At 33.0% G+C, this 25,150-nt stretch overlaps 1 protein-coding gene across 1 annotated transcript in view; it reads right to left on the bottom strand.

Moving 5' to 3' along the window:
- Positions 1-25,150, bottom strand: part of LOC129223130 (uncharacterized) — a 408,522-nt gene that overhangs the window by 89,799 nt on the left and 293,573 nt on the right. Inside the window, exons 58-62 of the mRNA XM_054857696.1 lie at positions 22,316-22,463; positions 21,002-21,064; positions 10,648-10,872; positions 9,383-9,480; positions 8,240-8,387 (exon numbers count right to left, since the gene is read on the bottom strand). Of these exons, the coding sequence (XP_054713671.1) occupies positions 8,240-8,387; positions 9,383-9,480; positions 10,648-10,872; positions 21,002-21,064; positions 22,316-22,463 (682 nt within the window). The remainder of the gene's footprint in view (positions 1-8,239; positions 8,388-9,382; positions 9,481-10,647; positions 10,873-21,001; positions 21,065-22,315; positions 22,464-25,150) is intronic.

Genomic DNA, 25,150 nt, shown 5'->3' with positions numbered 1-25,150 from the left:
ATGAAGCACAGTCATTTCTTCTGATTTTAAATCATTCTTCCAAACAAATCGAGTAAAATCTCTGTCCGAATCGGATATCTCAATTTGTAGAAATGCTTGTTTTATATCAGCAGTAAATGCGATTCTACTTTGCCTAAATTTTAGCAACAGCTCAAAAAGACTTGGATATAAATTGAGTCCTTTGAAAAGACATTCATTTAGTGAAAACTGTCTATCCTCATGAGCAGAGCCATCGAACACAATTCGCAAACGTGTCTTAGATTTGTCTTCACGAATTACCGCATGGTGAGGCAAGTTAAATCCCTGATTAGATGACAGCCTATCTAATGACGGAACTGCGACTATACCTTCTCCAAGATAGCTATCAATCACTCCCTTATAAGTTTCAAAAAATGGAGGACTATTTCCAAACCTTTTAATCAACCCCTGAAAACGCCTAACTGCATTTTCCTTATTATCGGCTAATTTTTCCTTCATTCCTGGTTTCCACGGCAACTCCACACAATATCTCCCATTTGAAAATTGAATAGAATTACTGAAATCATTCAAGATTTCCTTTTCCCTAACATCAAGAACATTCGCTTTCATTTCCCGTATCCCTAAACTTTCCAATTCCCAAAATCGTTTCAATTCAGACGAAATAGAATCATCTGAATGAAGGACTAAATTCACTGAAGTTAATGTACTACTGTCTAAATTTCCCCGTACAGACCAACCTAAGGCTGTTTCTATCGCCACCAAAGACTAATTTAATCGCTCAGTTTTATGAACTAAATTCCAATAATTATCTACTCCTATAAGCAGCGATACTTTCTTATTACACGTTAGATCATCCACACTGTGTGTTAAAGTGTAACCCATCGAGTTTTAATCTTCCTATATATTTTCATTAGGCAAACTTATCCCTTCGAGATTTCATCGATTTCTAATGCTTCAATACTACATCTAGACCCATCTACTAAATTCTTTAAATTCACTTCGACTCTTTTGCAAACTTGTTGCTTTGGAATACTACATCCGAATGAAAATATGCTTAAGTTTTCTGTACCTAACACTTTTAAACCTAATTTCATTGCAATATTTTTGCAAATGAAAGATTTTTCAGAACCATTATCGAAAATACCAAAAATTACTTCAGAAGAATCTTTCCCGATTATTTCTGTTTTAACACATTGCAATAATACACCTTGCTTGTGTTTATTCGCTATATAATTAGAAATAGTCTCGCTACTATTTACAATTACTTCGGATTTGTTAGCACTACGAATTTTATTTTCATTTTGACCTACCCTCTTATTTTCTTGTTTGAAACAAATAGCTTGATTATGACGTTTCCTACACAACGTGCAAACTTTCCCGCTTTTACAAAATCTAATTCGGCAACCTTTTTGCAAACATAAGAAACATCGATTTGAGGTAATCAACCTATTGCTTTTTTTCATCCAATGTTAGTGAGCTGCATTGCTCCGATTTATGATTTGAAACGTTACAAAAGACACAAGTATCAGATTCTGTCGAAACAGCCAATTCCGTAGCTGAAGAGCCGTTGCTTTGAAACTTATCTACACCGTATTGTTTCGACGAAAAATTTCGTTTGCTTCCCTTACTATAAGCACTAGATTCTGAAGGGCTAATGTGAGAAGTTTTCTCCCTAGCATTTATTGCAGTATACAAAAATAACATTAACTCATCCAAAGAATGACTACTCTCTGGGTGATTTTTGCTGAATTCTAATGCTAAATTCCAAAGGAAAAAGTTTCATTACAATAGTTGATAAAAGCGTACTATAACTGTCCAATTTGATTCCTAGACTCAAGGGATCGGATTTGCGTTTGGCATTCGAAATACAAATTACGCAATCCTGCTAAATTGTTCGAGTTTTTTACCTGACTTAAATTTGATAAATTAGAAGTATGCGCACTAATTAAGACATCTTTTTGTCCGAAAGTACTATTAATCAGTTTAATCGTTTCTTTGTAATTTTCACTCGAAAATGCGAATCCTTTGATACAAGCAAGTGCTCTTCCGCCTAACAAAGATTTAATACGAGAATTTATCAACATCCGAGACAGACGGATTGTTGTGAATTGAACTTTCGTACTGATTCCAAAAATCTAAATAATTTGCCGGATCACCATAGTACTTTGCAATTGTTAATTTCGGTAATTTAGGCAAAATTCGTGGCTCTGAACTACTATTTCTCAAATTAACTGTATCGTTCGTATTTGTAAAGGATTTAATTTTATTTTGCAACTTGATTTTAACGATAATTATTTTTTCTTTATATTCATCAATACGTTGTATTTCAGAATCAATTTCGTCTAATTCTAAACTATTTTCTAATTCAACATCTAAACCAGTTAAAATTTCATCTTTTATCAATAGTTGTTCTAATAATGCTTGACACACATCCAAACATATATTCGGATTATCCAAACAAGCCTCTATATTTCCCATTAGCCTAGTAACTTGCCCTCGCTGACTAATTCTCCTTCTTTTCAACCTTTCAACATTATCTGCTTCAGCAACAATATTTGTATGATCTTTTCCCCCTTCTGCCATTTTAAACCCAACTAAAATTACAACCTACGATTTTCAAACCAATTGTTAAATACTCACTAGATTGATCACAAAAAATCAATTTTTAAATTTCTTCAGCGGCACCCCCCTAAAATGTGCCAATGGGCTAGAAAACATGATTTGCAAAGTTTCAGCTTAATCGGATAATATTAACACGTGCCGCAAAGAGGCTAAAGTTACGAAAAATAGCGATTTTTAGCAAAAAATCGTAGTTTTTCCTCTTTAAAACCAAAACTTTTCATCCTAAAAACTTCGTTCTGGTCTCATTTTATAGGAAATTTTATTCATTGATGAGATGTTTCATCTATTTGTTTTAAATAAAAGTTACAGAATGGTTCTTGGCATTATTCAGGTCAGGTCATTGAAGATATCATCAATAAGGAATTTTCACGCAAAGACCTAAAAGCATTACAATATTCAATTACATTTATTTGCTGCTTGTTAATTTTAATTTATCCATTAAAAAGGCTTCATTTGGAGGTATTTTAAAAATTAAATGCAACAAATTGCTGCTTTAAAGTAAAAAATAAGCTGTTTAGAAGAGAAAGCAAAAAGTTTAAACTACAAAAAAAAAAAAAAAAAAAAAAAAAAAAAAATGCATTTTATTACTTACACTGTTAAATTATATACACTGAAAAGACATACATCATTATGTTATTACTTTTCACTGACAGATTAAAGTGGTAATGGCTTCGATATGGTAGATTTTGATGAATGTGGAAAAATGTGCCTGAATTCAGACATAACTTGTAATAGAAACATGTTAGTTAGAAATTAGTTTTACAACTCTTTTAGCTGTGACATTGACAACCCTTAAAGTGTTTACTATCTTTTTAGTTTTAATATAATATTGATTTCTACACTATTCATCAAGACCAGCATTTAAAAACGTTGTATCGATTTCGAATCTCTTTAAAAAAATTGAATCTCTTAAATAGTTGGTGGAGAAATGAAAAAATCTACTTCTTTGTCCAATAAACTAAGCTTCTTTCCGATTGAGCTGTGCTTTTGTATCCCTATCATCACAATCCTCTTCATTATCTCCTACTTCAGGTTTTAATTTTGCAGCCTCCCTTGTTACCATACTTTTCCGTAAATATCGATGATAAACAACCAAATATCTTCAATATCTTTTATCTCTAAATCGATTAAGGAAACCTGATCCATGAAAAGATATGTTTTTAAAGAGTATATGAAGCACTGAGAAGCAAAAGGATGCAATTGACAGAATTAAAGTTTTGGAGATAATCATACAAATAATAGGGGAACCTCTACACTGCTTAGGGGCAAAAAATGGTACTAGCAGCTCTGGTAAGGGCTGTTATATAGCATGATTTAGAAAAAAAAGTTTAATGAAAGCCTAGGATCTGAACTCTAAACACGTTTTATTTAATAACTTTAAAAAGTCCACTTACATCCCTTTGCTTTTCACTATCTCATAAGGTCGTTTTCATTCATCTGGTGCGATGAATAGCGCCAGGTACTCAAAAAGTAACGTCGTTTGGAGAAAGACTCCCTAAACAAGTTAGGTAAAGTTGAATGAATTGCTTGTAGTCATCCCTAGGCTGCTACTGATTTTATTTCTGAAAAAGAAAGCTTGAAATTTCACCAGGATTGCTTATTTTGTTTTTAATCTTCTATATTTGCTTTGGATTGCTTCTTATCTATACCATTCATCCTGAAATTCTTGAAAAATATCTGGTTGAGGACTAGTGGACGTACCTATTTTGCAAATCAAATCTTCTTTTAAACCAACTTCTAAAATGTGATAGAGATTTGCTAAATACAATAACTTTTTCTGGAACAATTGTACTCACAAAACGCAGTTTCGCACTGCAGTAGTCCTAACAAGTCCCCGTTTAAGAACACGGACCACTTTCCTGGGAACCGTAAATTTTCCTTTCTCTAGGGGACCGAAAGCGATTACAAGACCGGGATTTTTAATCTATTGTTTAGGTTTTACCACCGAGGAATAAAGCAACGTTCCGTATTTATGGCCTCTGCAGCTAATTTCATACGCAGTTGTTTGTTTTAGCTTTGAGTTTTTGTACAGTGAAATCCTGTTACACCGAACTCCGAATTACCAGAACTTTTAGTTGTAACGAGGTTTTAATAGTAATGAAATTCAAGCAACGTAATGGAAATCGAATCAGGACTGAAACTTTCTTTTGCTAAATCGGATATTTCGTTGTATCGGTATTCGTTGTAACGGGGTTTCACTGTATACATTTCTGATAATATTGCTGTTTTTGCTCTGACTACTTTGTATTGGAAGTTGATTACAACCATTAACTAAAAGAACTAATACAATTTATTTTTTAATAAGTCATTCTTTTTAAGCGATTTTGAGAATATTAGCTAGGACCTGACTTGGAAATTCCTGAATAATGTTCGATCAATTTTTACAAGAATTTAAATAAATTTAGACTTAAAGAGAATAAAATTCCCTATAAAATGAAACCAGAACGAAGTTTCTAGAATGAATTGTTTTGGTTTTACAGATGAAAAACTACGATTTTTTGCTAAAAATTGCAATTTTTCGTAACTTTAGCCTCTTTGCGGCACGTGTTAATATCATCGAAATGACTTGAAACTTTTCAAATCACATTTTCTAGTCTATTGGCACATTTTACGGGGTGCCGCAAAAGATTAGTGGAAAAAAGTTTTGCCCCATGTACCTTGTGACCACCCTAATACTCACTCCACCAATGCGATAGCAGATAGCAATTTTTTTCGGCTCGATGCACCAAAATTTGTTGATCATTTCTATTCTATTCTATTCAAGAGTCACAACTGACTTCAACTGTATTTTTGATGTCGAGGACTGCATACTATGTGCCTTGCCTCTATTATTTTATATACCGATAGATGGCAGCACCATCACCGGATCGAACAGTTAGTGAGAATTTTGAACTAGCCCAGGAGCTAATAGCTACCTAGTACTAGCACCCCCAGAGGTATCGTTTCACTTGGAGGACATTGAGACCACGAGCATATTTAACGTCGCTCAGTCCCCATTAATGACGACGGTGGGTCTTCGACCAGCGAGGATCGAACCCGAGGCCCTCCGGTCCCGAGTCCAATGCCTTACCGATCAGGCTACCACGGCCCCTGTTGATCATTTTACGATGCTGTTCAAATTTGAAAGAAACCAGACTCTTATTGGCTTAACCATATTTTATTTTATTTTATTTTATTTTATCCAAAACACTTATCTGGACAACAGAGCTACGATGATAACAACAACAACTAACAAAAAGACGAAGCAAGCTTTCCTATATAAACTTGCGTAGCAGCGCTATCTGAAGAAATTAGCATAATTTGCAACACTTGCTATCAACCATATCGTTGCCAATACACGTGAGTAAAGATGCGAATTAAATATTTTGCTGTGTGAATGGCAACACAGAATGGCATTTCATCATTTGTGATGCCATCGGCAAGAAATGTAAACAATGAAAGCGCAACGATTTAAGTAATTTTTTTAAAAATATTAAACTTGAACAAATTATTTAAAAAATGGTTAGATACTATGTTTTTAAGCATGTTCTTTTAGAAAAAAATACTTTTAAAAATTTGGAAACGACCCCATTCTTTTGTTACTTTTTTCTTACTTCATCTCTTCCAAGATCTGCTTGCGTGGATTGTTTGTAAATAATATCTATTTTTGAGATGTTAGCAATTTCCAGCTGTAATTTTGGATGAAATATTACAGATTTCTATCCAAAGAAAGTTTCATTTTTGAAGCTATTGTTGTTTCATTAGCTGGAAATATACTTGAGTCTGTTGCAAGAGATTAGTTTACTGAAGCCTTGACGCTCCATTAACAGGAGGAGTTAGGAAGAGATCTTCTAAAACAAAGACATTACATGTTTCACATTGAATTTCAGCACTGAATATGTTTCGGTTGCTGTTGTTCTAAGGCCCCTTAGGAAACAGAAGGTCTTTTCACTCGGCGAAGTACGACTTAAGGCATAAGAGAGCAACTACTCACTATGGTGGCCTGCAATAGGAAACGTAATCCGTCTTAGACTCGATTGACGGAAGTACCACTTCCACAATTTTTCGGAGAGAAGGTGGAAAGTCTTCCCGAACTTTGCACCCATGGTAACTGCTAGTGAAAGACCACGGAACTTTCGAACACACGGATCAAACAAGCACGTACTGTCTGTCCTTTACGAGAAAAGCTCCCGCCGTAAGTCTGAGCCCGTCTACTGTCATAGAAACGGACTTCGTTCATTTTCTGCAAGGGTTAGCAGGAAGGCTTTTTGGCGCCATTTCGCCACTCGTCTTCACGCCTTTGTGCAGTCGTACGGGTTTTTCCAACATTAAGCTTCCCTTAGAAAAATGAGACGCGCCTCGTTGTTATAGTAGTAGACAGGCGCAGACAAATCGGCGGGGGCTTTTCTAGTGTTGGACGGACAGTACTCCGCAGGTATTCCTTAGGTATTTGGTGGTGTTGGACTCCACACCCGGAACTGTGTGATTTCAAGCTCAGCACCCTATTCACTAGGCTACTCCCAGCTATATGTTCCTGTTGACGGACTCAAGTTCTGTTTTAGCAATCCCACTTATTGCAGCCTTCTATTACTTTCCAAAAATGTAACTTGGTCAATGCGGAGACTGGTAGTACTTCAAGTTCTCTTAACGGAGTTTTGGACAAAATAATTTTTATCTATTTCGTTAAAGAAGTAACCAAACCACTCACTGCATCAAGACACTTTATGCCGGTGACTCGGTAGTGTAAGCGTAATTACACAATTTTCTCGAGTATGATGTCAAATAATTCAATATTTTGGGCTTGTGTGATAGAAAATGGAACCAGTAGCTTAATTTTCATGGGAGCTCTCGGGAATTCAGCTCCTGCACTCATTTTAGATTTTATGATATTGTTCATATTTTGAACGGAATTTTGACTGTTCAAACATGAACAAAAGTTTTATGAACGATAGAGCTCCCGCACTTATTCCGTTAGAAATTAAGCCCAGTTGATATATTAATAGCAATGAATTAGATACAACTACTTTTCATTGAAAACATTACAAAAACGTCGGATCACCAGCCAGGTTGTCGCAACAAAGCCTCGCTCATTGTAAACAAACAGCGACGTGCATGATTTTGAATTTAATGAAGGATATTTTCACCGTATGCGAGACTAAATTACTTTAACTGAACCAAATTTAAATTAGTACAAGCAACAACTGAAACACTTTTAATGTTCGATTGAGATCAGCAGTTCGTTGAAATAAGAAGAAAAATACAAAAAACAGGAAAAAAAAAGTTGTTGTATACGTATATCCATACGTATATACGTAATTGCCTCTCATACGGTGGCATTCACACAAGTCAATCTTAAAATTCAGTCTTTTTCTTTTTGGTATTTTTCTTCTAATAAATTTGTGTTCGACAAATGATGACTTTGAAAAACTATTTTTTTTTGTCTTTTTCCTCTAACAAATTTGCGTTTGACTAAAGATGACTCGGACAAATGTGTGTGTGTGTGTGTTTTTGTATTTTTCAACAAATTTGTGTTTGTCAAATGATGACTTTGACATTTTTGTGTTTTTTCATTTGCATTTTCTTCTAATTTCAACGTTATTAGAAGAAAAGACGAAAAAAAAAAAAAATAATTCCGCGTTGTTATATACGTATATATTACCTTCCAGAGTATGGCATCCACGTAAGTCAATTCTGAAACTCGGCCAGCGATGCCAACTCTCAGGGATGACTTTGACAAATTTTGTCTCTACTGGTTTCTTGAAGTAATGTCCAACGACACTATTTTGATCCTCATTGCCATCAATCAGCTAAAATAGACGTTTGCACTAAATATCAAGCATTTTAAACCTAAAGCAGCAGTTACATTTTTATTTGAAGGAATAATATTTTAATTATTCATTGTAAGAATTATTGTACACATTGAGTTATAATGAAATTGGAAAGCATAAAAGTATGTATGAGAATGTAGAGCAAAGGGAAATAATCGAGACAGTTTACCTTTTGAAAATGATCAAATTGAAAATAATTACAGTACGTAAAGGAAGAACAATAATTTTTCAATAAACCTTTCACTGAATCATTATTTTTCATTCACTATTCCAGGTTGATGAGCCAACAAGGACGCAACTGCAGTCTTTGGATGTGTTAACCGAGCTGTCGGTAAATTGCATGTAGGTCTGCTAAAGTTCTGGCTTGAGGGAGGTAGATTAGTGCTTTATACCTTTGTTTTGCCTTCAATTTACGAGTTGATCCGCACCATGGCTGTGGACTCTCGCTGGTGAGCTAATTTTACTTTATCTACCAGTTTGTTAGCACTCTCAGCTTCAACGAGATGACATCTGCCTCCAGATCGGTTGTGCACTATTCCTGACTGATAAGTCCACAACAAAGACGAAACAGTAAGTCATAATTGGGCTGTCGGTATATTGCATTTTGTTCTCCCTTAATTCTAGCTTAAGGGCGGTAAATTACTGCTTAATCGCTGTAGGTACGTTTACATTAAGATACAAACAATTTGATCAGTTTTCTGAAAAATCTATTACTCGCTAGGCGAATTTCCTTAAAATTTTATTTGACTTTAAGACCTTATGTTTCGAAAGCGGAGGGACGGGGAAAATAATTTATGCATCAAAAACATGCTTCACTACACACTTTTGATATGTATACTTATTTTTATAATTTTCATTTTTTTGCACAACGTGCATGATTTCCCGGTAAGATTACATACATTTTACAAGGGCTTTTTTACATGAGCTTTAAAACTCAAAACAATGAGAACATAGAGTAAAGAAAGTGTAGTTACCTCATTTCCGTTGGGACCAAAAACTGGGAGCCAAGTATAGTTGTCTGGACTTGAAATTACTCTAAGTGTTTTGACCCAATTTTCTTTATCACCTCTACCTATAAAAAGTACTATGTAATAAAAAATAGCAATCAATCAAAATATTTTGCATGACTTTTTCTTCAAATTTTGAGAAGGCCATTGGCATAGCCAGAAATTTTTTTGGAAGGGGACATGGTTAGTTTTAGTTTTTTTTCTATGGTCATAAAAGAGAAATTTCTGAGTTTCAGAGGAATGCATATCCCCAAATCCCCCATCTTCGATGTACCCCTGGCGAATAGTAGAATCAGGTAAAAGATTCGATGATTTATCAATTCTCAATCCATTACAATAGTTTCTAAGTGATAAAGTTGTTCCAAACACAAACGTAGAACAAACGCGTAACAAGGTGGACACAATAGTTTTATTTGCATTTAACAGTAGTTATTTTGTTTGCAAAACACATTTTCTTTTTCCAGACATTAAAGCTATGCCTATGCTAGTTAATGCTATGTTGTAGCCTCGCTATCATTAAAGAGCTAAAAGGTAGACAAAATAGTTTTATTTGCATTTAACAGTGGCCATTTTGCTTACTAAAAACATTTTCTTTTTCTGCACATTTAAAGCGTACATTTTAAAATATTATCAACATTTATGTTAAATAAATGTACTGTATCAAGGTTTCAGCGTCTGTATGATTTCATAGATTCGTCCCACTGCGACTTTCTTCGACTAAGTGAACTCCAGGGAATGCATAGAATCCCATTAAACTGATTCATCTCACAATACTCTATCGTTCATGAATTTCAAATGAAGTTTTTTGAACATAAAATGAACTTTTTTTTGCGAAAAAGTTTTCGGAACCAAAACAAGTTCAATGATTGCCGATTTTTTACTGTGGTGAAAAGTATTTTCAGTTACTAGTGTAAAAACATAGTCCGTCAAAGATTGGAAAAAAAAAAAAAAAAAAAAAAAAGAAAAGAGAAAAAGAAAAAAAACATTCATCAATGTTATTTTTTGCATATTTTCCCACTGTAAATTATAGATACGAATACCGCCATGGTCCAAGTTTAACATTTAAGCCATCTAATGCGGTACATTTTCTAAGTGTTTTATTCAATACAGTATGGGGCAGTTCCATAAATAGACCGATGAATATACTCTTTCTCTTATATAGGAAAGAAAACATTTCCCTTGACTCACGACAAAAATAAACTCAAGTCTTATTTCTCCCAAATAAAGCTTACCCTGAATATATATAGATGTCAGCATTACAGTCTGTGGAAACTCCACCATTAGCACCGGGTGTAGGTCATCAACTTTTGGCACCCAGCCACCTGTTAATCCATTTTCACCGCGGGTGTTCAAGTATATGCGGGAAAGGTCACCTTCCGGTTCAGAAGATGTGGATGCCAATCTAGCGTCTTTTAATAAGCTACTCTCCGGCTCCATGGGATTTGGACACGGAGCCACTACAATAAAAGAAGAGACCTTAGACCTTTCTTTTTGTAATCATACTACTAAAATCATGTGGCTTAATAAATAAACAAATACTTTTGTGCGGCAAAGTAAATAATAATCAACAACGTTTTGTCGCACAGAATTAGCAGATTACTGCATACACTTGTTTCCAGGTTTTAGAAAATCTCTTTTTCAATGCAAATAGTGAGCTTTTACCCGAATTCTTTTCATCCAAAACCTCATTATTTAAATTGGAAAAGAGGTTTTTTGAAACCTCAAAACACGTGTATGCAATAATTTTGTGAGTCAAACGTTGCTGATTACCATTTAATCATGTGGCTTATTTATAATATTTATTTGGGTTAGAAATTGAGAACTTCAATGGAATTTTATGAATCCAAACCTTGTTTTTGGGGATTTGTGAATAACTCTGGAAGAACTTCTAGAAAATTATTAGATGTTAATCTATAGTTGTTAAACGATGCAACTGAGGTATTGACATTGAAAAGAACGTAAGTCATAAAAAGATTTCTTCTAGCTTACTTCTTCCAAATTTCAGATATATCCCAGCCTTTGAATGCGTGAAACTTATAGTATATGCTGGCAGTATTCAACCGTATTTAATATGGTTGAATACTTTCAGCATATCATAAATTTGCAGTAAGCCAAAAATCATCACATAATAAATGATAGACTGGAAATAGAGTAGATTGTGTATTATTAACTATCTCAAAATCTACTATAATTAATTCTGAAATAGATAAAGAACCTCCCTACAAATTCACATTAGAAGATGAAAGTGCCTGATGTTTGGATAAACTCATTGCGTAGACGATTGCAATACTTACGCTAGTATTAAATGCCAGTTTAATTTTCCCGTATTATCTTACCGGGATTACAATTGAAAGACATTTAAAAGCCATTTGATTGGTTATTATATCAGCGCAACAGCCTTTTTGATTGGAGTATCAACTTGATCCACAATGAGTATAGTAGTTGATACTTTTCGGAAAATCTTCTTTCAAATACTTTTTTTTATATGAGAATAAAAAATATGATAAAAGTTGAAGTCCTTAATTGATAGGAAAATATGAATCGTAAATGGAATTTTATTTTGATGCCTAACATTTGACCCATAAATGTATCAATCAAAATGTAAAGTGTGTATCAAATGTACCTGTTTTCCCTTACTAATTGAATTGAATCGGCATGACTTTGGACATCCTTAATAAAGCCTGGATGAATTAGGTCTAAGTTAGTCTGCTTTTCTGAAAAAGGTGTTTGAAATATTAATTCAAAAAGTTTCCTGCTCAATGTTGTAAGATGATAACAGATATTTATGTGCACAAGAACTGTGTTTAGTTTCATAGGCCTGAACTTAGCATGAAAAAATTTAATTCAATTAACTAACAAATGTACATTAATTTTATTATGTATATTTGTTAGTTAATTGAATTATTATTAATATTTAATTTTTTGAATTTTCATCTTTGATGTTTCTTGTTTCATAAAATCCTTACACGTTTTTCTTTCTTGTGACATCCTCGCAAGATACGCATATAATTAAAAATATAAAAAAAATCCTTTAGTTGTATCTTTATAGTAAAAGAAAAATATGAGCGTAACCACAGAGGTTTTCAGTACTGAAAAGTTTAAAACTTGAAAGCGCGAATAATGAAATCAATTGAAGTATTTAAAATTTTTTGACTACGCTATCGCGAAGTACAGATGCGTAAGTAATATGTATGTAAGTAACTAATGATCTAAACTTGTAATCATGCTTTCGCTGAGAGAGAGAGTAAGTTACTGAAAGGAAACAATATTGATTTAAAGTAAACGTTCTGATCTCTGATCACAAAATTATGCATAAACAAGTCAATTTATTTTTTATGAAGTCTTACGGTACAAATATCTTCTCATCTATTAAAATTTTACCGGTACTTTTACAAATATTGTTTTTGTCAACTTTTAGCATAACATCAAAATAATTTATTTTTAAGTAAATGAATGAATAAAGAATACCCTAAATATTTTCTAATTTGTGGTGGACGAAACGTTCATACATTTTTGTGGTATTTAGTTTCAAACTTTTTTCCCTAAAACATGATTTTACAAACCACTGTTAAGTCTTCTGAAAAGAGTATTTTCCCCTTTTATTACATTCCAAAATAACTTTTCGTGCGACCGAAATACAATAAACAATGTCTCCACCCATAGCATAGTTTTAACCATAAAGCTTTTAAAATTCATTTATGCTTAGAATTTAGTTAACCTCTTAAATTCAGTCTGGTTAAAGTCAACCTTTATCTTTAAACTTCTTACTATACTTCATTGTTGCTATTAATCTGAGAGAGCATACTTTGATTTCACAACAAGCCACTCTTGCTTAGGGAGGAAATTGATCCATCCTTGGGAGCTTTAATTTCTGAAGAAATGCTTTTAATGCGTCAGCAGTTAGCTGATAAATTAACAATGTGATCGACAAGTAATGTTTACGGCAGCTATCTTGGCCTGTGACCTTCAACTCCCTTCCGCTCATCAATAATATTGTTCTTAACTGGTGATGCTTTGACACATTCTGGATATCATTAGTGTCATTGTCAGCAGGCTGATCCATCAAATATTAAAAGCGAGCTAGCGAAAGTTTTCGCACTTTATTTTTAAAGAGACAGACTACTCGATTGGAAATTTACTACGTTGCTATTTTGCCATCTGCATTGCGGGATACGTGATCATTATTTTTAGTTGATATAGGACTGGGTAACCATTTTAAATTATTCAACGTATGTTTTGAAAAAGAAATGCGATTTATTATTTGTTTTCTTATTTTTTCACTCTAATTAATGAACATGAATAACATTTTACAGCACTTTCCATTTGTTTTCCTTGGAATATGTCTGACAAATTCTGTATCATAATCAAAGTTATGCATCATAAAGTACTTAGAAACCATACGAACTTTACAGCAGGATTCTACTTTGGGCGCTCGTATTTCGGGGTTACAAGGGACTTCTTTCTCAGTGCAAAATAATTGAGCTTATGACTTAAAAGGCATCACACAAAAGCAGCTTTTGCTACATGCCTTTTCAACTCTCATATGTGTGTGTGAGAGAAAGGCGAGGCGAGGAGAAAGATATATATATATATATATATATATATATATATATATATATATATAGAGAGAGAGAGAGAGAGAGATGGGGAAAAATATGAGATAAACAGAAAACCCAGAAAACTACTTCCTTTCAAAAACGCACCCCCCCCCCCAAAAAAAAACTAAAGAAACCCAAAATTGCAGCCAACAAACAGGAAATCTTGTTTTTTTTTTAAATAAAAATTCTTTAAGCGCTAATTATGGGTGTTATAATCAAATTAGAAAGTTGAAATAAAGTTACTCTTAAAAAAGACCTTTCAATCGGCATGAAAAAAGTGCACGAGTATTTCTTACCTTCAAATCAGGAGATTTGTGTGAAAAATAAGCTTAAAATTGGATAAAGACGATGAATAAAATGTGGTTTTTCGTCTTTCTATGGCACATTATAATTCGAATACTTTAAGTATCATTCTCCTAATCTTATATTTGCACTGAAAATAGGGGTAGGTTAAATTATTAATATAATGTTTAAGTAACAACAAAAAAGGTAAAGAAACACACATAATATGTTTGATTACTTGAAAGATTGTTAGGATGATAAATATGCATTGGAAAAGAATCAATTAAAATTGACAATGCTAGCGACATCCATAAAAGAATTTCTATTAAGGAAACTTATCTCCTCATTTTATTGAAAGAGTCAGGCAATAACTGATTTCTTGAGATATCTCTGAATCTTTTCTTGTGCAACCAGCTGAAAGATTTTTGTGAATGTATCGGATATAACGGATGAAATTGCTTTTGAGTACGTGAATTGAAACGTGTAAAAATATCCACATTTTTTCTGGTTCAGTTCGTCGTATATCTCAGTCCACCCATTTTTTGTTTCCTTAGTTTTTTTGCTATACTATAACGGAAAATAAGCTCAAAGAAATTCTATTGTTTTAAAATAAATTTATGAATGAGTTCAAAATTAATCTGATGACATAATGATGCAGCTAACGCAACCACTTTAACGTTGTGATTATTTTTCGTAGGTTACCATATGCTGTAAAAAGCATTTGCAACTAAACAAATGGGTTTTTTTTTGAGATCCTAGAAGGTGTTATTTTTATTTATTAATTTTACGAATTATAAGACATAAGAAATCAATCTGTAATAAAACCAACAACATGGAAAATGCCTTCTAAGCATTTCTTAAGCAAGGAAAATTCTTAGGCTCATTCATTGTTCCATTTATTTTAAAATAATGAATAATATAAATAATTTTAAATAAATAAAAAATAATATAATAATTTTAAATGTATAAAAAATAATATAAATAATGTAACAATTTTAACTACGTACAAAATTATTTTCAAGAGAAGTAACACATTTTACGGATGTCTTAGATATATAAAGATAGCACTTACCCTAGATATAGTTAATAACAATATTTTAAAAGCTCTCTAAATTATACGCAATTTACTTAAAGAGTGATAAAAAATTCTAAAATTATTCATGCAGTTTAATGTTTTGTAAAATAAGCAAAATAGCATTTTTAAATGTACGAATGACGAAGGTTTTGAAGTTTCAGTCATCAATTGTTCGCCAGGGGCGGACTGGCCACGTGTGAGATGTGGAAAATTCCACATGGGCCGTCCTTAACTCGGGCCGTTTTCTGTGCATTCAATGTGTACGTGCCGTTTTCCTCAATTTTATTTAAAAAAAAAGTTTTTAGCTAGGCCGGCCGTTCTTGTGTCGAGGGCTGCAGCCAGAACTGCTCTTTTTTGGGTGGGGGGGGGCGCAGGGATAGGAGGACAGCCGCTCCTTTTCCAACGGTCACTCTCAGGACGTTACTCTGTTCTTACCTAACTATTACCGTATCTTGTTACGTAGGGAAAACGAAACAATGTCTTTGTTGGGTGGTCTTCGTCCGAAGCGAAGCCTTCAGGGTCCATGGGTGTCTCTCGTATCTGTTCGGGATTGATGTTTCCAGGAATTCTGGTAAGGAGTTTTATTGGGGGTGGGGATCTCTTTTTGTGGCCATCTGAGACGATCTAAGACTGTCTGGGAAAAGATTACATTGAACCTTTTTCAAATGAAATAAGAGAAAGGCGCCATACTAAGAATAGAATGAATAGGAGCAAAACGTCTGCTAAAAAGCTTTTTTTTTTTTTCTCTTTTGTTTCCCAGCACTTTGCAATAGTATAGTGGCAATAGATAGATCCACGACTTTCTCAACCAATTAGATAATTTTGAGAACTCCACAATTTTGTCTCCGAGGAAAAAAACGAGTCATTTGTTATACACCGTGTTGACTGCTCAATGGGATTGCATGTGTTTTAAATTCAAGGGTGAAAAGAATTTTTTTTAGATAAGTTTAATATTTTTAATCATCATGTGTTTTTTAATTTTTTTTGTCATCAGCACTTTAAATAATAAGAACTTGAACTGTCAATTATAATTATAACAAATTGACGGTGTTACACAAAAATGGGTCAACCCACCAAGCAGTACTTTTGAGTAAATTGAGTTCTAAACTGAACTTCATAGATGGCATATTAATAGAAATCGTCTTTGTATCCCCGTAGTGTATCAGTTTATATGCCAGCCTATGTGAATAACTCATTATTTTTTTGAAAATTTTTGCTGGATAACTCATTTTTGTATAACACCGTCCAATTCATCTATTTTCGTTTAGCAAAGATAAAATTTATAAAAGTACAAACAGTATAAATATTTAAAACAGTGATTTCCAACATTTTTTTTATCCGTCGCCCCCTTACCTTTTTCCTTGAAAAAAGCAAATTTTAGAGGAACGTAAAATCGATATTAGGTATTTTTTGCATACAGTGAAACCTGTGTAAGTTGACCACTCGCGGTGCAGTACTTTGGTGGTCAACTTATAAAGGGCAGTAATGATTTTTTGAAATATTTTTTGTCATTTCTCGCACCGTGTATTCATTTTTCGAGGAATTCACCCTTATTACTTTTTCTGTTCAACTAACTTTCATTGTTTAACATTATTGAAAATGAAACCATAATTAAAAATACTATTCAAATAGTTTTATTTTTTTTCCTTGTTTTAAACTATATTAGACTCCGTAGTTTTAGAAATTCCATATGTGCCAGCTAATTTTCTCTGGCTTTCTCCTTTTTGAATTCATTTTAATATTTTATACTTTTTATTAATTTCAAGTTCAAAACTTTCTTTTTGAAGCCTTTTTATGTAACACTTACTGCCCAAAGAGCAACAAGCTCGACTCTCTCAGTTCATAAAGGCAAAATTAAAATGTCCTATATCTTAATCCCTTACACTCGAAATAAGCCAGAAGGGCTCTTTAGCAAGCCCATATCTGCGTACCCGCAGTGCGGGGGGGGGGGGGCTCACTTCCTCAAGGGGGCTGACGGCCCTAGAAATTGAAGGAAAAAACTAACATTGAGACTTATTAACTTTACAAATCGACACTGGGCCACTAGGGAGATGGCCTACCCATTTTGTTGCAGAGGGCCCAAAATGTACAGATACGGGTCTTAGCGCAATTCCAGAATTGCCACAACCTATTGCAACTGAAAGAAAACACTTTGTACTTTTCTACTGACACCTATTTTTATTGAACAAAGTACAAAAAACCATCTCAAATAGAACAACAAATGAAAAACAAGTTTGGAGAATAAAGAGCAGCATAAGCTTTATGCTGCTGTTTAGTTAGTAAATTGCTAGTCCGTCATCAAAGCATTAAAAACATTCTTAGAAAGCTATCAAATAATAATACAATAATAATAAATTAATAAATAATAAAATAAAATAATTTACTGAAGAAAGTAAAAAAAAAAAAAAAAAAAAAAAACCAAGTGATAAACTTACAAAGGTTTTTTTTACAATGCTCCAAACCAAATTTGGCGTACATTAGTGGTCAAGATAGACAGGTGGTCAAGTTACAGAAGTTTTCCTTCATTATATAAGATAGGACTAATTCCGTTCCTGACAAAAGAGGTCAACATAGACAGGGGTGGTCAACTTACAAGGGTGATCAACTCTACAGGTTTTACTGTACTTAATTTTAATTTAAAGCCTAAATACTGTACCAATTTTATCCAATTATTGTTACACACATTTTTTATGTTTTTTTTTTCAAGAGTAATTAATTTTTGAAGGGAGATAATAAACTAAGATTATTAATGTACTTCTCAAAGACAGCAGAACATTTTTCTCCCCCCCCCTTTTTTTTTGGTATGAAATTTAGGATTTAATAAAAAACTTGTGCAGTTTAAACTTGAAGAAAAAAAAAGAAGAGAGAGAAGGGTTTGTTCCGGTATCCAGAACCTGCCCTGAGTACAATTCGTATGCTTGTCCAAGATATGAGGATGTGCATGGCCCTCCTGAACTTAATTCATTTCTTTTTTACACTCATGATTTTTTGTTTAACCCTTTCTCAAGAAAATTTAGAAGCTCTCATGTTGATGTCTGTAGAGAAGGACATTTTAAATCAAATAGATTCAGAGAATACCATTGATGCTGTTGCTCAACAAAGTAGACTTTTTTGTATAAAAGATTAATGTTGTAGAAATGTATTTTTTTCTCCCGATTTCTTTTATTTTTATCTTTAGTACCAAGTAGTCTTTAACGGATATTCATCATCTATTACTTTTAAGGAAAAAAATATAAGTTACATGCTTTGAAAGAAATGTTTTGATAAAATTAAAAAGGAATGTTGAAAAATTTAAGTAATTATTATGTCTTAAATACTGTAAAATTTTGTTTCCCTATCTTTTAAAGGGATACACTAAGTTATAGAAGAAGAACAAAATAGGTTCTTTAACCATATTTTAAGTATATATTCATCAAATAATCTTTATTTTTGAAGTTTTTTTTCCTGTTAACTGATTTGTAATGCTTGTTTATAGATTTTTCTTTCTTAGCTAGATTGATAAGTGTGATTGCTTTAAGTGTTTTTGCCCATAAATAATGTATCTATTTTTACTTATATTTTTAATGTTACAATCTTAAAAGCAAATCTAAAATTTCCGAATCTGAAATGCAGTATTCCCAGGAACTTAGTTTTTAATTTATTAGTAGCACTACCATATTGCAACTAGTACGAAAAGTACATTTTTAAAAATCTTATCATATACTTTTCAATTTTAATGTTATTATTCAGTGTCAAATTGATAAATGCAATGTTTAAATTCGTTAAATAGCATACTTTCAAATTTCGGATAAAGTTTTTCCGGATAAAATGATAAGATTTAGCACTAATTTGAAATTTACAAAGTTATTATTAGATTTTTCAGTTTGACGAAATTAGGGCCTTGTATGAAAACATTTTCACTGATTCTTGAAGTGTAATATTAATTTTGTCATTTTTAGTTTATTACTCCTGAGTAACTTTTTTCAAATATTATTTCGTTTTCATTAATTTCGTTTAATTTATGTCATTAAAAAGGTTTAAGTCGGACCATTTCTGTGTTGTGCTTTCTTTCGTTACTCGATTATTATTTATTTTCAGCAAGCATGTAAACTCGTACAATAGAAATATAAATAGTTATATTTTTGGTTTAAGCGGTTGAGTTTCATTTTGTTGAACATCTTCTTAGGTTAAACTCTAGTTGAACATATTTACTTACGAAAAAGAATACGCACATCTTATTGCTTTTCCCAATACATTTCTTCGTTTTCACTTTAAATCTTGGAAGCTGATAAATAAATTGTTCTTACTTTAAAACGTTGTGTCAGTGGAATATTATTATTAAAGGCAAGTTAATAATATGTAGCATAGGCTACACATATACCATAAAGCACAAGCGCTGCCAGAACTTGCTTTCTGTGGAGAGGGGGGGGGGGAGTTTGGTCATAACCATCTTTACATGCATATAAACTACCGTATTAAAATTATTGGCAATATAAATCTACGTTAAAACCAAGGGCCTTGGGAGGAGACCGCAATCCCCCCACCCCAAGTGTATATCCCATGATTTTCACTTTAGTTCTTAGAACCTGACAAATAAATTTCACTCACTAGATAACATTTTGAGAGATACCTTTGAAAATCAGTTTTCTCACTGAGACAAATGGCGACTTTTTCGGGCGAAATTCTTTTTTTTTTTTTTTTTTTGTAGATTAATTCGGGCTTATCCGATATTTCCGATCAGTTCTCACTGTCTCATGATCTGTGATGTATTCATTCTGAACGGATATATTACGTTTGGTTTAAATGAAAATTTTCATTAGTTTGAATACGTACAATACAATTTTAAGAAAAGACTTTAAAAAAAAAAAAGTTTTTTCTGAAGGGTAAATAGTACCGCTCATGGCCATATGAGGTAGTGAGAAGCAAGGGATGCAAGAGGAAAATTTGAAAATTCGGAGATAACCAGTACAAATGGTAGGTGGACCCCTCCTCTGTCTTGGGGCAAGAGATAGTACCAGCAGCCCTGTTAGGTGCCGCTGTACAGCATGATTTAGAAAAAAATCAATGAAAGCCTACCTAAGAGGTAATCTTTATACGAATTTTACTCAAAACTTGAAAATGTCTGCTTACACCCCTTTGCTTCTCACTGCCTCAAATGTATTACGTTTTGTTTTAAATAAGATTTTTATTCACATTTACATAAACGAAATACTCTTAAATGCGGATTTTCAAAGAAGTCACACAGTTTTCAGAGTGGTTTTTTTATTGCGTAGAGCAATTTAAGCTTGCAAATATTTTTGAGAAAATTAGATCTTTGAAATATCATCTGTATATTATGGGCGTTTGCTGTATGCTTAGTTTAAATCAATCTGCCCACTAGTTTGCTTGAAATGAAAAGTTAAATAAGGATTTCTGAAAAAAAAAAAAAAAAAAAAATTCTAGGTATTTCAGCGGGGGGAGAGAGGTGAGGGCTGCTGGGAGGAACCTTTTTTTTTTTTTTTTTGAAAAAACACACTAGAAACTTTTTAGGTTTGGAAAACTACAGCCAAACGTTTTTGGATGGGGCCGGCATGAATTTTTTTTTTCCACATTAAAAGTTTAGGGGCAGTCCGCCCTTGTTGTTCGCTCATTAAGAATCGTAACTAATCTCACCCATCATTGGTTCTGTTGGAATCGCTGCAACAGGAAACACTTCTTCAGGTTCCAATATAGGTTCTGTTGAAGAAAAAGATATTGCAAAAACATTTTGGATTGAATGAAGCACATAAAGTAATACATTTTTAAAATTTATGTTACTAGTAGAAACGTGCGCAGCATGCGCTCTCGGCAGAAGGCATCGAAAAAACAGTTTTAAAGTAATTTTTTGTATAACATCAAAAATGTGTCTTGTTTATTTTTCACTGATAGCGGTGAATAAAATCTTTAACATGATGTCTTACTTCTTAAGTTTAATGAAATATTGAGGAAGTTATGACGTACCCACAAAAACATCTTTGAGAAATAATATATTTGATACTGCGACTTATTATGAAATAAAGGGTCTTTTTCTTATTAATTGCAACAACACATCAGAACTCTGATTTAGAATCCTGCCTTCAATGAATTAAGATTATATACTCATGGAAATTAGGATCAGAATTCAGCTGAGGAAACTCAGTCATTAAAAAAAAACGACATTTTCTGGCCTATAAGAGTCTTTGTCCCAGGACCCACGCGTCAACTGAGTAGCAACTGAATAAAGAATCTCCATCTCGAGATGATATACACTAAAGATATGCGTAATAAAGCTTAAAAATAAATTACAATCGCTCCCTTAATATGTTGAGAAATGAGTTTAAAATATGCAAGAGTAATCAACTTTCTTCATTCTGATATATCTGTTGTTATTTTACCTTGTCGGAAACTTATTTTACACTATTGGTGACCTTACTTATTAATCACCCTTAGTAAGTCAGTTACACTTTATTAAGGACTAAATTTCTCCATAATTTTTTTTAAAGGTTGCCTCTTTTTAAGAACTGCACGTTTTAGAAACTCATCTTTTCAGGAATCCCGAATTTAAGGAATTGTCTCTTTAGGTATTGCCTGTTCAGTTTTGCCTTGCTTTTCATATCCATTTTTACCGGTGCTCCTTAAAAAAAAAAGAAAAAAAAAAGCCACGTGAGTTTAAATTGGAAGACCTACATTTATAGCTGCTTTTTTATGAATTAAATGTCAGCATGACGGATTATTGGAGTTTCAGTTTTTATCGAACGTGTACCAAAAAGTTAAATTTGTTGATCCTAATTTATCATAAGTCTATGCTCGCGCAGCCATATAAGTAGTGGAATTTTTTTTTATTTTTCATTTGTAAGTCGTTGTAATAAAAGTGTTTCACCCAGCTTTTGGAATGAATATACCAAACGTGTTAGTTACAGAAATTTACAAAATAATATTCAGTTAAATATTAAAATGTTTTTCTCTTACCGTAAGGATGATAGCACCCTAGAATTTCAGCCTGTAATGCTATCTGATTTTCCCATTTCTTTGGAATTATTCTGATGTACTGTGCTTCTATTGTATGAGGTAAAACGTTGACAATGGGAGAACTGCTATCGATATTACCGGTAAACTCCTAAAAATAAGTTTTAAAAACAAGTAAGTGAAAAAATAACAGATGTGTATGTCCTTTAAATATAAAAAGAAATTTTTAAAAAATATTATTTTTGATGACTTTAAAAATATTTAGCGAGGAATATCAACCTAAGCATTCCTTATTGCTACAGATGTTCATGTTTCCGACTTCTTTTAACATATTTAGCCCTTCAGAAGAATGTTAATGGGCAATATAATGCCCCCTTATACTCCACATCACAATGATGGCAATGGAAATGACGAAATCTGGAAGAAGTTGAAGGCGTTATCTCCAAAATGATGTGGGTGATTGGGTAAAAAGATACACTGTAAAAAATGTTGTGTAACTTAACTCCATAAAATCGGTGGCAGCTAAGTTTCCTCCACTGCTATGGAGTAACAACTGATATAAATGGTGAAAAGTTACACATCTCTTGTGAAAGGTTACACCATGGTAATGTAACTACAGCGATATGTCTCACTCCTTTCTGCGTAAGGTTACACCAGAATTTTCTGTATGCCTACAGAGAAATTGCTTGAAATGTTACACATTAGCAAAAAATAAGTTTTCATCCGACTTTCTTGAACGATTTATCAAGTTCATGCTTTTTAACCAATCAATATGCACCATTTATTATTTTTTTAATATACAAACAAGACATTTTTTTTTCACTAAGAGAGGAAATGACCTAAGTGGTGTCCGAACCCACAACGCGAATCTCAAACAGGTCGCAAAGCAAGAGCTTTTACTGCTCTGCCACCAAGGACGTTTTTTGTTTCACTAATAAGAGTTTATGTGCTCTGCACAGAATCTAATCTTTACTCATGCGCTTTGAATTCTACTGAAATCATAGTGCAAGGTTCCTCCGGCAATTTGAGTTTTTAAAACAATGATGCTACATACTTCAGAATTCGTGTTACATTACACCCCTCATTACTCGTAACCTTACACATTTTATTTTACTGTGTACTCATATTTGGGGGTCTACAGAAGAATCAGCAAAAATGGTGTTAGAAGCATTTTGAGAGGTTTGCTTTTGCCGAGCAGTGTAATTAGTAATAAGGACCATCAACTTTCCACAAACATTTTTAAAAAAAAAGAATATCCATGGCAAAAAGGTTGATAGAGTCCCGAATAGGTTGGATTTCTGCCCGTTATTCCACAACAGCTATTTACTTTTTTTTGCAACCGATCCCTGATGTCACCACTCACATATTCTTAGTGGCAACATTTAAGTTTAGGTACAAAACAATCAAGACAAGACATCAAATTTGCGAATTAAATATCAGCAGAATTATTGTAAGGACCTTGAGAAGATTCAGGAAAAACCCCACACAAGTGGAAGGAAATCTAGAGGGATGACAACGGAACCTATCAGATTTGCAAAAACTGTCCCGAGTATTCACTGATTCCAGATTTCCTCTTTTCCTGCCTTGCCATCCAGAAGAAGCTTCTACAGATCACTGAGTTGAGTAACCCCACGCTGACCTCTATGAGGACAACTGACGTGAGGTTCCCAAGGCTGTCTGGACCTCCTTAAGCCCAACTATAACCAAGACAGCAACAACAACACATTTCTTTAATTTTGTAACAACAAATGTCTTTTTCTTTAAAACTACCCTTTATTCTAAATCATATCCCTTATTCACATAGTTCCATTCTACACTTTATTTACCTGTATAAAACACTAAATTCACTTAACTAAATTTAAGTTTAAAAAAAAACACCTTCCATTCTGAACCTTCATAGTTTTAAAGAGAATCTCTTTAAGAACTACATTATGTTGCAGTTGGTTTTATAAAATAAATTTATACACGACTCCTTAAAAGCAAATATAATGATTTCGATCGAAAAACCAACTTTTTACGTGGCATTTTTTCGAAAATTTAATTTAGCCGTATTATTTTTGGAAACTTTTACCATAGACCGTTATTTTCAATAAATGACTAATAGTGCTATTTTTTTATAAATGAAATTTTGTCATAGCCTTTTTTTTAGGAAGCAAATGAATAGTTATGCCTCATAGAGACATACTTTTTGCGCCCTTCTTTTTATTTGTTTCTCTTTTTTTTATCCGCAGTATTTTTGAGATCAAATTTTCTGCTGAAGATTTTAAGCTTGATGTATGCATGGTAACTTTTTTTCAAGTTATGCGTTTAATGACTCTCTTAAGAACACTGCTAGTTCAACTTTAAACTTTTAGAAATTTAACATAATTTTTGAAGGTATGAAGAGTAAAGATTATATTTTCAGTTCTTTTTTGGAGCTGGCTTTCAATTTTTTTCGTGCGTAAGTTGAAACAAAATCGAAATTATCTTCTGAAAAATACATTTCGTCCTCATAAAAAAAGAGATAAGTGTACATAACACCTTTCATACAGGAGAGGGGAAAGATTACCAAAGGTTGCCTCTATTTTTAACAATGTTACGTAATCATGGCTTCGTGTAAGAATTCAAATTTGAACCTTTTTTTGTTTCTCTGTAGACTTCAATAGGGCAGAAACGATCATTTTGTCCCGCACGTGACTCCTCATATATTTCATTAAAAGTTATACTTAAAAATATTAATTAACATTTTTTTCTTCTAAATAAATTACAAACTTACGAGTGATTCATTAAGCACAAAATTTCGTCATCACCTCTTAAAACTATTAGTTTTTAATGAAATATATGTACCGTCACGTGCGA

This window comes from Uloborus diversus, chromosome 5 (assembly GCF_026930045.1).
Source record: "Uloborus diversus isolate 005 chromosome 5, Udiv.v.3.1, whole genome shotgun sequence".
NCBI lineage: Eukaryota > Metazoa > Arthropoda > Arachnida > Araneae > Uloboridae > Uloborus > Uloborus diversus.
This window is presented reverse-complemented; position numbering and strand designations above follow the sequence as displayed.